The sequence below is a fragment of the Taurulus bubalis genome (assembly GCF_910589615.1).
Source record: "Taurulus bubalis genome assembly, chromosome: 10".
Taxonomy (NCBI): domain Eukaryota; kingdom Metazoa; phylum Chordata; class Actinopteri; order Perciformes; family Cottidae; genus Taurulus; species Taurulus bubalis.
This window is the reverse complement of record NC_136598.1, coordinates 11867755-11881551: the sequence shown is the minus strand read 5'-3', so window position 1 is coordinate 11881551 and position 13797 is coordinate 11867755. Positions and strand designations below refer to the sequence as shown.

The window sequence follows — 13797 nt, the reverse complement described above, 5'->3', positions numbered from 1 at the left end:
GTTTTCTTTCTCAGCACGGAGAGAAGGAAAGCTATCAGCCTGACTTAATGCAATCGACTCCGCACCCTCCACACACACAAACTGCATTCTGGATAATAGCTCAAATGGTTGAGGTTTAAAATCGGACTAAGCCTCTTACTGTGCACGGCATATATTCTACCTCCTGTGTGTCTATTTGTCCACAGGCACCCGAGAGGGACCGGCCTCCACTCAACCCTGTAATAAAGGTGATGTGTCCTGGAAACAGAATCAGTGTGTCCAGGAGCGAGGTGATGCTATCAATTACACTTCATATAATGATTACTATGTTTGCATACAGTAGTAAACCACCTCTACTGCCGTGAATTGATGGTAGCTGCAGTTGTGTATGATGTATACGTCGCCCTCGTTTGGCGTGAGTGACCGTGACGTAGTCGGCGGTAGGACGATCAACAGGCCGCTATTTCAGCTTGGATTTCCCCGGTGTAGCCAGGGGCTTGAAGATATCAAGTGAATGTACAGCAGAGGTTTGGACAGAAGCTGTCCCACAATGCAGCTCAACATAGCGTGCACTGAGTAACTTATTGCTTGAATGAAATAAAATACACTGATTGTGTTAAAAGATGCTGAATTTTCACCTTAATGTAAATGATCATGAGATGTTTAAGTACTGGTTCTAGTAAAGCAGCAAAGATAAATGAAATGATTATTCAAACCATATGTATGAACTTACATGATATAAATATACAGATAAAGTATTTTTCATCTTTTAGTGGCATGAGTGGGTGTTTTTGGTCAAGAAGGACAGCTACAACATCACAACTCTGTTGTTGCCCAGTCATCCCATAAGCTGATCCAAGATCGGTTCTGGTATCTGCACCAGTCCCGCCTTGAGCAAAACCATCACAGGTTTGTGCTGAGCCACGTATATAACCAAGCACTAAAGTGGTGAAGGTGTGGTTGAAGTTGAGCAAAAACTTTTCAGTCTGCTCTCAAAGAAATTCATGACAACGATTCATGTGCGATGGTGGGTTTTTTCTTTTACTGCTAAATTATTTTCTGCATTATTTTTTTTACCTGCTGCTAGAAATAAAAAAACTTGAGCTGAAACAAAAAGTTAAAAGAATCAGTAACTTAACTGCAATTAAAATGTCTATTTATCTATATTACTTTCCTCAACTGAATAAAAATGCAAATGAAGACTTTTAAAACCACTGTATATCCAGTCTGATTTAGACCAAAGGTGGCACTGGGAGACTCACCTGGAGGTCATCATGAAAACCCCGTCTCGTCTCACGGTGAGAGTGAAGACCTCGGAGGAGAGGACTCTGGCCTGGGATCAAAGCAATGCCTTTTTTCATACCAAACATAATAGCACTGCGACGCTTGGCGCAATAGAGATGAATGGAGTCATTTTCTCTTTGATAACCCTCCATAACTCACCAGCAAACCTCTGAGCTGGGTTCTGAGGATGAGCGCATTAGAGGGCCAGTGCTCAAAGTAGATTGGGCTGTTTGAAGGAGGCTGATTAGGTATATGGAGGGAAGGGACGACGTGTGCATGTTTGGGCTGGTGGGTGTTGATTATACGTCGGTAATGTCACGTCTCTGTGCCGCCCTCATTGCTATTCAAGGCCATGCCTGGCAAAGGGAATATGATATTTTTTTTCTTCTTCTCCTCGCTGCTACGCCTCCCCAGCAGCATGTGAATGGCCTTATGCTGTGTTTGTATCCTGCCTGGCGGCCTCAATCCTCTAGAGTCTAGACACCCAGCAGCAGAGAAGTACTGGCTCTTCTTATTTTACATGGAACTGGACCACTTTTCATTTCAGTTCCAGCACTTTAGCGCTTCAGTTTGGTGAAACTTGAATAGTGCCTCCATCAGTATGACCAATGAGAAAGATGCTAATGGCAAGACATTAAATCAGAAATATCATTCGGTACCAAAGTAGGCACATTCAAACACTGTTGCGTCTTTTACTCGCCTGATGAAGTTCTTATATGTCAGTGTAACCTTGCTGTGATGTCAAGAGGTGGAAAAAGGTCTGATTGGCTGCAGGGAGTAAATAAATGATGTAGAGGTAAAATTATATATAATATACATAAATAAATCACACCAATCGTGTCGAAGTGTAAAGGGAGCAAAAGACACAAATCTGTCATCTCAGAACGACCCGGCAGGATGAGAAGAGCAGCAGCTGAAGTCTGAATAACAAAAGAGACCAACTATATGGGCCTTGTATAAACCAATCATTGGCAATTGTATTCATGATATTACAAATAAACAATATTTATTAGGACACCACAACATGTTTGAATGTATCACAAAAATCCATAATTAGACACCAACTGTCATTATTTAAATATATGTCTTACTATGATTATTATTATGATTAATAGAGTAGTGTATCATTTCCCTATTCATCTTTTTTGCTGCTGCAACACCTGAATTTCCCCTCTGGGGATCAATAAAGGCTCATCTTATTTTTAGCTCATCTTAATTTGAAGACTAAATTTGGTGTCAATCTGGTTTAAAATGCCACTTTTGTTTAAAACTAGACAGAATCCTTTTTGGAAAAACACTACATAATGAAAATAACATGTGAAATATAAAAGAAAACAAATAAATACAGAGGTGGAAAAATTGTCTTCAGCTCCAGAGACATAAAAATGATCACATACAGTAAATGCAATATATTATAAGAGTTTGACGGGCCTTTAGAAATCACTTGCTATGTCCTGGACTTTACATTTGGTCCATTTCTTGGAATGTGGGCATTAAATTACATTACATGTTTGATTTGATTAGAAACAGCCATAGCAATGGCTGTTTCGAGACAATGACTACTCGATACAATGACTATTCCCTCCTCTTAGCGATTCTCTGGAGGGGCCAACACAAATATTAACCTACTCTCATCTCTCTCACTGCGGTCCATGCATTATTCATCATAGATGGGTTGTTTCAAAGTCATTATGAATCCAAAATTGTGCCCGGGCACAAAGAACAGAAAAAAAAGGAAGATTAATGGATCTCATTTAGGAAGAAAGTCTACATTTCTAAAGCATGAAGGAGGCAGAGACTTCATATTTATACAGCCATGTGTCTAAATGTCTGAGTGAAATTATCTGGTCTTCTTGATCCACCACCCAAGATTATTTTCTCTGTATATTCAAATATGGAATAAGTAATGGGTTGTACTATATACTCTGTCCATGGAGGATGGATACAAACTGCAGAGTTGAAAGAACAAAGAACAGCTGGAAGACCTACTGAACAACTTTCAGGCTATAAAAAATAAATTTAAAAAATGTATTCTTAACAGCTTGCTCAATGTGTTTGCTGTTGTCATGTCAAAGCCCTGCATTTCCAAAATACACGAATTCCACGAGTGGTCTTCATGACAGTTTGACAGGGATTCGGGAAAAAACTTCCTGAGCAGCCTGTCGCCATTCAGCGTATTTAAATGCAACTGAAGGATACGAGGTGTTTTTCCTGACAGTGACTAAACATAAAAGCTTTACTCTGCCAGCGGATTTACTCATTGTGAGCTGAGAGGAGCGACTAGCTGCTCATTAGGCTCACACCTGTTTATACTTCTTCCTCTTGACATTTACTCTCCCAAACACTCTGCCTCATTATCTTTAAAAAGCACTTTTCTGGAGAAAGATTCAATGACATTTCTGCAGCAGGAATTATTCTAATTACACTCGGTTAACAGATGCAGAAACCTTTCAACAAGTCTTAAAAACTGCAAAGCTGGACTTCAGTATCTTCAACATAAAATGCTTTACACCAACTCCTTGCTCTACTGTGTATTCAATGAACAACAAAAAAAAGCAAACACAGACATTAAAAATAGAAAATGGCCACTTATCTAATGTTAGTCAAAAATAATCCCGACTATGAATAATGTTATACAGTAAGGAAAAGGAATGAATGTCAAGTTTTGTTTGGTTTCTGCTCTGCTTTGCTTTTAATATGTTTGATGATAATCAATAGGAAGAAACACGGTGCCAACATCAGTTCTAGTGTTAACTTCATCAGAAGTTAGTGTTCCTTTTGATGTGCATGTGAGACGGCAACACAGGAGTGCTTTGGACCTTTTTTGCAAGTCATACCGCTACTTCCCTTCTTTGCCCATATGTAATACTGTCTTCCACAGGGTAGAAGCAAAAAGGCTAAAAAAGAAAAAAGTATTTAAGATCATACTGTATATTTTCTCAAATGCAATTGATCCGATAAAACCGAGCAAATAATGACACGACAAAAGAATGATGTATAGTGGAGATATTGACCCATTTATTTGCTTAAAATGATCAAATCTAAATTTCTGAGCAGAAGTAAAACAAATAACTAATCTGTGTAGGTGTATAGCTTTGTGCAGTGTGACAAAAGCTTTGAGACAAACTAAAACAAACTGATTGATCAACCAAAAAGTCAGATGTTTAGAATCCAAATATGTTGTTCTATGACTAAATACATTTTCCATCAATATTCCTCCATAGGGCTGCAATAACACGTTTTATTCAGAGTGGGCGTACAGTAATAAAGCACAAAGAATGATTATAGTGCAACAAGCTCTAAAATAGTCCCACTCCTGTTGCTCTGTCAAAATAGAGGTATGCAACCACTAATCAGTCCTTTCTCAGGTCACCTGTGAGAAACATGACCGGGAGGCAACTTCAGCAGCAAGCACTTTAATCTTTGCCCGCTTTGCTTTGCAAAAATAAGAAGAGTGATTAAACAGTGGTTCTCAAACTTTTTTTGTCACGCCCCACTTTGGAGGAAGAAAAATGTTCATGCCCCAACAAAAAGCCGATCTCCGTGAGATAGACTTTTCTGCCGTTTTTGTTTTGGAAAAACGGCAAGAATCAGAGAGTCACCAAGAATCTTGGCCATCGCGCAAGCTGTTACCGGCGTAACGTAAACATTTCCACAAAAGTACATGGATTATTAATGACGTTTTATGTCTGTGTACTTTGTACTTTTATACTCTGTGAAGTTCTCATAGCTCATGGGGATGAGTGGTCGTCCTGAAACCGGAAGGTAGCCGGTTCGATCCTTGTTCTCCCCATAGTTAGCGTGTCAAAGTGTCATTGCTCTAAAACCAGGTCCTGATCGGCCTCAACGGGCCTCAGACTCGTCAATAATAAACAAAAACAGTGCTGAGTGCAGTACCAGCTGCTCCGGTGAGCCACACACTCGCATTCAGAAACAAACACACACAGTCTCCACAGAACGATGCAGAGATGAAAGCCCATTTTTCAAACCATGACACCAGTGCAGTCTGTCTGCAGTCTGTCTGAAGGTGTTCATTCATGTGATGACAAAAACCTGCTTCACAAACTGCTGCCAAATGTAACACACACATGTCTAATTTATGCTGCCAACAGTTTTAAATATTTCAGGGTTTGTCAATATTTGAGCAACTTTAAAATGTCATGTATACATTATGAGCATCAATACACATTTAGCAGTTTAAAACTGCTGACAATACATCTACATTATCCAGGAACTACTACACTATGCATTAATCATCACCTTGTTTCTTATTTGTTTCTTAATAACTACCTCTATTTTTGTCTACCGTATTGCAGTGCTACCACATTCCTAGATGATATTCCCAACCACCGTTCTTGCTTGTGACAAATTAAATTACTATCAGAGCCTCTGGGCTCATTTTTAGAATAAAAGAAAATAATCTAGCTGGTGCAGAGCAGCATTTCACAGCGTAGTGCAGTGCATTGAAGAAGTGTCTCGTATTGATTTTGGAACAGTGTGTTCCAGACAACCTCCTCAACATATACTTTTTTTTTTGCATTGGACACAATCTCTATTATATAGATGAGGTTCAACTTTAAAGAGAAGCTGAAAAATACTAAAGAGAAAAAGAGAATATATATATATAGAGAGAGAGAGAGAGAGAGAGAGAGAGAGAGAGAGAGAGAGAGAGAGAGAGAGAGAGAGAGAGAGAGAGAGAGAGAGAGAGAGCTGCAGGCTCAAATGTCATTTACACAAGTACCGATATTCCAATCCAAGTCCAATCATGTGATGAATGTCAAGCAGAGGTGCCCGCGCTGTAAACGAGTAATTACAAACGAGTTTGCACGTGTTGGGAATGTTTATCTGATCTCCTCCGGGCTCATTCAGAGCTACCGGGTACCAAACTGTACTCTGGTCACTTGGCATGAATCACCATCAGCGATGAATCACAACACTGCTCCGGGATTAATTAAGACGATAAGTGACTGGGTCTGAAGCGCTTCCTCCAGAAACTCTAATCATTGATGCAAATTATGATCTGTTTGAGTCCCGAACACCAACTCTAAGCAGCTCATCATACAGCATTAAAACAAATATTTTTTTCTTTTCGTTAAAGCAAATAGTTCGCTAAAAATACATTTCCTAATTTGATATATTTTTAAATATTTATAATAATTTGAATGCGTTATAAAAATGACAATGACGAGGTAAGAGGACGACATTTGAACTTTCTGACGGTTTACACCGACTTCGAGACGGTTGAAATTCTGATGGAATACGGCACATAGTCACTGAATGGGTTTAGTTTTAACAGATATTCATACTGCGTGAATTTGTGCAATGTGGATTTTTCTGAAATGGAAACCAATTAGTGGTCCGGGGTCATTTTATCTTTTGCATATTTATTATTGCTCCTTAATAAATACGATTACTTGATTAATCAATGAAATAATCGGTAGAACACTCAGTTACTACAATAATATATAGCTGCAGTCCGACCTGTCCACACATCTTCATCATACACAGGAAGAATGCAATAATGTGATGTCAGTAAAGTCTAAGAAAATATCCTGCTCAAAACATAAGAAATACAGTTAAATCTATAGAATATAAGCTTATGAATGAAACAAAAAGACATCATATTTATGAAAGCAGTGCGTTTAGGAGGCACGTTCTATGGCAGAGCAGAAGAAAATAAAATGTTTGCAGTTGTTCAATTACAATCTCACAATTAACCAGACGGGATAATGAGATACATTAACAAAGTGTTCCAGAGCAGATACGAGTGAGTAGGAAGGTGAGCGTGTGACCGAGTGAATCATTACCCATCGCTCCAGCTGGTGAGGATGTGACACGTCGCCTGACATTAGTGGAATGAGAAAATCTCTCGCCTAAGACGGGCGACCCAAACCGCTCTCGTGGTTCAAAGAGCATCGAACCCGAGCACAACACAGGGTTCAGTCCAGTTAGCGAGGCGGTCCGCTCTGATGGAGTCCAACTGACAGCCTCGGCTCGAGAAAATAAATATTTAATCCCAAAAATCTTGCGGAGTGCCAGATGGAGGAAACCGAAATCTGTGAAACGCTGTCAAATGCTTTGATGATTGTGTATTTCCATGATGTTTACACAAAACCCCTCCAGCTAAACGCTGCCAGCGTTGCAGCGCTGTTGCATGATATTCATATTCATTCATGTTTTTACGGGAAAGGTCGGGTAATATAAAGGAATCAGACTCTGCTGTAAAGAGGGCCTATCGCATCAGTAAGAGAGTGACAGAGGGTTATGGATCGATTAAAGAGCTTCAAGCGTTGGGTTCTTACCCCTTAATGTAAATGTGGCCTTCTTTGATGAATGCAAGCAGTTGTGAAACTGTACGAAAAAACAAACAATTACTGCGTGCTTTGAATCTTCTAATAACTCTAATAACGCTGTGGCCGACGGGGTCATTCCTCAAAATGAGATTAGTGGTTTATTTATTCTTCTAAAAAGGCAGAGCATTAAAATAAGATATGTTCTGAAATGAAGCTTAAGGAAGCTTTAAAGAAGATGTGAAACTGACTCTTCCTTTATAAAGAAAAAAGTAATTAAGTAAGAGACTCCTTTAATTAGACTGACCTGGTACTTGTGTGAAGCGCTGAAAGTTGACATAGAAGCCAAGCTTTTGACAAATATAGAGACTGCTCTCAGCTGGCTCATCATCTAGTTACACACCCTAAGCAGCAGGCTTTCCTGCCAGGTTAGCAGCATTTAAAGCTCAATAATGCCAAAAAGCAATCTTTTAAAAAAATGACATAAATGGTGCTGAAAAAGAGCATAATTGTCAAATGATAATACATATATATATATATATATATATATATATATATATATATATTTTTTTTATGCTGAAGACGTACAGTAATTCTTTAAGTCCAACTTCATGTAGATAACACCAGCTGCCTACTGCTGTTAGAAACAGGTTAAAAAAAGCTGCTAGACCATACGGTAGATGTGCCATAAAACAATTAACTAAAAGGGGCAAACATACTCAAATGGTATTCCCCCAGTGCACCTGTTCAGCAGTAGACCATATCAAATACAAATATATCCAAGTAAAGCGCTAGTCTATAGTGCAAAGAACAATAAAATGAACTTTCACTATTTCACGAGAGAGAGAGAGCGAGAGCGCAAGACATTAAATATTCCTGCCAACCTAATGGATCAAGCTCCTAAATGTTTTCATTAAAGTTCAGTTACAACGAAACGTATAAATGTTACTTTAAAAGCTGCGAGAAATAGCCTTCATCGTCTTTATAGACCCACTGTGTTTTGTGCTTTTCTTTCATGAATAAGCCACACCCCCCTCTGATGTTTTTCACAAATCGCACCCGGCTCATATGGTCATTATATTTCATGTTCATGTTAACGGTTAATGGTGCAGGGTTAAAGAATGAAAACAAAAAGCAATTAATTCGATATCAAGCCTTTTGAGCTCGGAGTAAGAAGGCAATCTATTCCGGCAACACTGTATATTGCGTTCCATAATTAAATTGTATGCACAGTCTAGAGACACAAAGGAAAAGGATGCAACATTTGTTGATGATGAGGACAGTGCAGCTTCTGCATTTTGATGAGTGGGCTGTAATGAGCCAGCAGCATGAGCTGTGCTGGTTGATGGTTTATTCAGTGTTTGGTGGGCTTTTGAGCAGACAGTGTTATTTTGTCTTCATGTACTTGCATTGATGAGATCATTTACATTCTTCCATCGTGGTACAAAAGTTACACTGCATATACAATGCTATATAATAACATTCTGTCCTGATGTAAAAGGCAATTCAAAAAAGACAATAGTATGGCCCCCTCCTACCAGTACGTAAAGCCAAAAATGCTGCATCAATAGTACCATTCTAAAACACACAAACACACACACACACGCACACACACACACACACACACACACACACACACACACACACACACACACACACACACACAAAAACTGTAATACCTCAAACGACTAATCGTCTGTGAGGCATGTGGAGAAATAATCATGATAAATTAATGTTTGAGTCGATTTATTTTTACCTCGAAAAACACTCCACACATTAAATGAGGCGCTCATTCCAGCGTCTAAGCATTAAATCGTCAGACAAGAAGTGTGGGTTTGTAAGTGCAAGTAGCAAACCTCAACGCAGCCAACCCGCAACCACCGGCCTTACTGGAGGGGTTAAAAAAATAAAATCTGCAGCAGCCAAGGTCACTGCAGCAGCCAAATGGGGCTGGCAGCGCATCCGCCCAGACTGCACTTAGACCTCCGAAAGACTTGCGTCCTCGAGGTGTGAACCACAAGCTCCTGCCCCCGAGAAAAGGCCCCGTTTCAGGCCGATGATGGCATCATGCGGACGGGCTTGCCAAGTGTCAGTGCCAAATGTCCTGTTCTTTCCCTCGCACCTGCTCCATTTGCCATCAGTCCCCATTCATGCTCTCCAACTCTCCCCGTTGTCACACGCATTCATCACTCGCTCACTCAAAGTCTTGTTTGTTTCCCTCCCGTGTCAACGTTTTACTCTGTCGTTTGTTTCTTGTGCCACCGATTCCTTTGTCACTCCAAAAGGCTCTTCAGTCTCAAAACCCTTTAGGATGTCTAAAGGCACATTTGTCAGGGTCACATATTATCATCATCAGTCACGATGTCCCTCAGAGGACGTCAGATGATATATATAAAGCTTTTGTTTTGCACTTCCTTTCAAAAAGGCGCTCACAGTGTGAGTAGTGGAGTTATTTTGCATTAATGCAGAGAAGGAGAGACGACTTGACACACTTTCCAAACACAGGATACTTTCTTCTTCTGAGCACATTTATTGTCGTTGACCCACATTCAAAAGGTTGAGCTCATTAATGCAACATTATCAAGAACGTGGAGAATATGAGAATTTAAATTAGTTTAAAATAGCTAAACCTTTTTATATTTATAGACAGGTTCCTAAACAATCTAATTACTGGGTCCATAATTAAGCTTTCGTGATGTTACGACAACATGTTTTCGACCTCCTGCTGCGTGTGCATTCTCAGTTGTTTTGTAAACAATGAAACCCATCTAAACTCCAGTTTTTAAACATTACTACGTTACTACATGGAACTTTCACTTTGAGTAGATTTTGGCGGCGCCTGTGGACAAAAGCGGTAGTGTTTCCATAAGCGCCACTACCTTGTGTCGTAAAGACCTGCAGCATTCCTGGACCACGTGTCCACTGCTCAGCAGGAGAACTTCTTGTGAACCTGCATGCCGTAAATTGTTTTGTGGAATGGGACCAGGTGTCGTGCATTAAGAATAACTATATAGAAATAGCCAATCTTCTCGTTTATGGTCACGTTTACTTATGCAGGTCATCAGATGGAGGCATCAGATTGTAATTTAAACAGTTTCATAACCAGTGTTGGGGTTGTTACTCAGAAAAAGTAACTAGTTACAAGTTACTAGTTACTTCTGAAAATTGTAACTAGATTACTTTACTAGTTACTGCATTTGAAAAGCAACTTCACTACTAATTACTTTACTTTCTATTTTTTTAAGCAAATGTCCAAATTAACCGCAAAGATACCTGGACAAACATCATGGCCCTTTCATCACTTTATTTTCAATAAAGGGCATCTCTTAGCCTTTCCACATCGTGTATTGTAAACATGTAAAACAAAATGGCACATAAAACTCAGCCATTAACTTCAAAGAACATTAACCCTGTTCACACTGTCTGACCAAAGAAATATGCCTCACTTTAAAATCCACAAACAACAGGATACAAGAGGCTATATATGGTGGGGACATTCAGGTCGGTCAAACAGCAGTAACACATTAAAAACAGGCCAAAAACAGGCTTTTGGAAACATGAGACTCCACTAAACCAAATGGGGGCTACTCCTAAGAACCAAACCAGCTTGTTATAGGAATCATTGTAGTGGTTTAAGAAAAATAGAAAAATAAATGGCACGTTTTCCCATAAAATAGAAACAGAAATGCACTTAACCCAAAAAATAGAAACAGAAAATGCAATTAAATAAACAGAAAATCCACTTCATCATTGCCTAAATAAACAGAAAGTGCACTATATCATTTGAAGTTAATCATTTTTCTCTATTCTTCAAAATAGCCGATATAGTCTCTGGAATATTTTATCTGACAGCCTGTTCCTCCTTGGGGTCAGAACAATACTGCCCAGGCTGAAAAGCCTTTCCACAGTGTTGTAACTTGTTTTATTACATGATTTACTCTTAATGTGAAGAGCATGCAAACAGGAAGTGCTTTTACTTTGAAGGCAGACAGTACAATGATACGTGCTTGTTGACGCTAACTAATATTGATGTTACGTGTGGGAAATATAGCATTACCAGGTCATTTCCTGACTCATGAGCAAAGGTAGTGGAACTGGCGTGTTCAAGACAATAAAGATTTACCTGCCAGAAGATGGTATCTATTGTGCTGCCCAGGAAGCCTTCTCTCGTTTCCGACGACAGGAGCTTGGGTCCAAGGATTGTCATGAACTCCTCAAAATCCACCTGTCCATCACCTGAGACATGGAAGAAAAGGACAGATTATGGATCGATGGTAACGTGCCGATATTAGCATTGATTGCAACTTTGGTCAAATTCTTTTGCTGGTTGTAAATGACACTTTGAGACCCAACGCATCCTAAACATCCCAATAGAAAACCTATTAAAACTCATCCCAACTGAATCCTTATCCATCAGATACTCAGATGATAGTTCTTCTGTGAACTGCAGGGCCTTTTTCTTTTTTGTCTCTTGGTCTGTGGTGTTAGTTTTGCCTTCTTATCTTGCCGTTCAGACTCAGCTTCACCAGCATGAACACAATCTTGCTGGACCGTCATTGGTTTGGAGCGAGGGTCGAGGCGAAGAGCCTTCAGCTTAATATGTGTAAACTGGTCACTGAGGGGAAACAGAGCAATGAAGGCTTGGCAATGAATTCATCCCAGCATATAGCAGAGACATAATTGAAGCCTTTGGGATTGCTATTGTTTTTTTTCTTTATTTCCCTACAATGTGTTTGCAGGAACTACATTATTTCGCACAGTGTTTTGGGCTTAAAGAGAAATAAGGATGCCATTTATGTCTTTGTGGTTATTATTTAAGACCAGCACTATTCTATGCAGCATTTACCACTCAGACAAGTGATGAAATAATGAGCTCCGACTGGCTCCATCATAGTGGATGTGAAGCAGATCAAAGTTTGCAGCTAGTGTATCGTTCATGACGTGGAGCGCCTCATTGACTCCAACCTTCCCGACTGGGTAGCATGCCGGTAGTTGTTGAAGGTGCTTCCAAAACGAAGCATCAAAACTCTGCAGACACCAACCCTATCAAACCGGGGATCTTTTTTTTTTTATTACATTTTTTGTCTTTGAGTGGAACGTTTCCATAAGCCCGGTGAGATTTATTTTTATCTCCCCTGCAGAGTTTGTCTGATTTGTATTATCTGTATTATCTTCAGTGTAGGTTTGGTTCACCCAAACCTACAATGAAGGCTTGTGGTGAGGGAATTTCTGAAAAAAAGGTTTTATAAATAGGGTGGACAGACAACTTTCTCACTTTTAATATAACGATATTCAATACTGTGACGAATAAAACCTAACCTGAGAGAAAAATAATCAGTAATTGTAATGCAAAGACACATAATTCTTCGCTAGCTTTTCTCTCACTTGTCTCACGGCTCTTTAATTCTCTGATGAAAACTCATTTTGTTTCCCTCATCTTCCCACCTGCTCTCTCTGCATCTGTGGATGAGGCTAAGACCTTGTTAGAGGAAAGTTAGCAATGCAAGACGACTCAATCGGCCCCTCCCTGCAGTAATGCTGCTCATGCTCCGACTAGCTGCGGGCCAAAGGAATTGTGCTGAGAGCCGAGGACGTCGGGACAGGAGGAGGGAGGATGGATGACAGGAGCGATAAGGATGGACTGGGTGAACAGGTTCAAGGTTAGACAGGAGGAAGTACAAGAAGCTGTGTGTGTACTGGGACCAGGCGACAAAACACAGGTATATAGTTTTAGGCTACACCAAGCAATATCTTTTATATTTAAAGCAAAACGAATGACTATATCTGTTGTGAAAGGATGTTTTAAAGAACATTTTGTGTATGTTTTAGTCTAACCACGCTCATCAACTTGGGTTCTAGCAACATGCAGCTGTTTTCAGCAACTGACAAAACTGCTGTGTGCTACTACCTAACCAGCATCAAACAGCAGAGACGACATGAGTAGTATGGTTTCCTCAAGCGTCTGTGGAGCAAAAAAAAACAAGGGTGGCCAGAAACAAAGGTTATGATATTGTAACCCCAGATCTAAAAGCACAAGTAGAGCCCTCTACTGAACTATATGGGTAATTATCTCCTCCAATCACTAACACACGTGTGTCCACTGGCAACACATCGGTACCAGGACGTACGCATGGATGACAGACACACACGTTTCTGTAACAGACCCATTCATACAGTGATGGCAGAGGCTACCACGCAAGGGGCTGCCTGCCCATCAGGACTAACTATTGAACATTCACACACC

The 13797-nt window shown here is 39.9% G+C and overlaps 1 protein-coding gene across 1 annotated transcript in view; it reads right to left on the bottom strand.

Moving 5' to 3' along the window:
- LOC306742619 (calcium-binding protein 8-like) overlaps positions 1-13797 on the bottom strand; it is a gene marked incomplete at both ends in the record, with an annotated part of 57198 nt that overhangs the window by 19447 nt on the left and 23954 nt on the right. The window contains one exon of the mRNA XM_079225013.1: positions 11677-11789. Coding sequence (XP_079081139.1) covers positions 11677-11789 — 113 coding nt within the window. The remainder of the gene's footprint in view (positions 1-11676; positions 11790-13797) is intronic.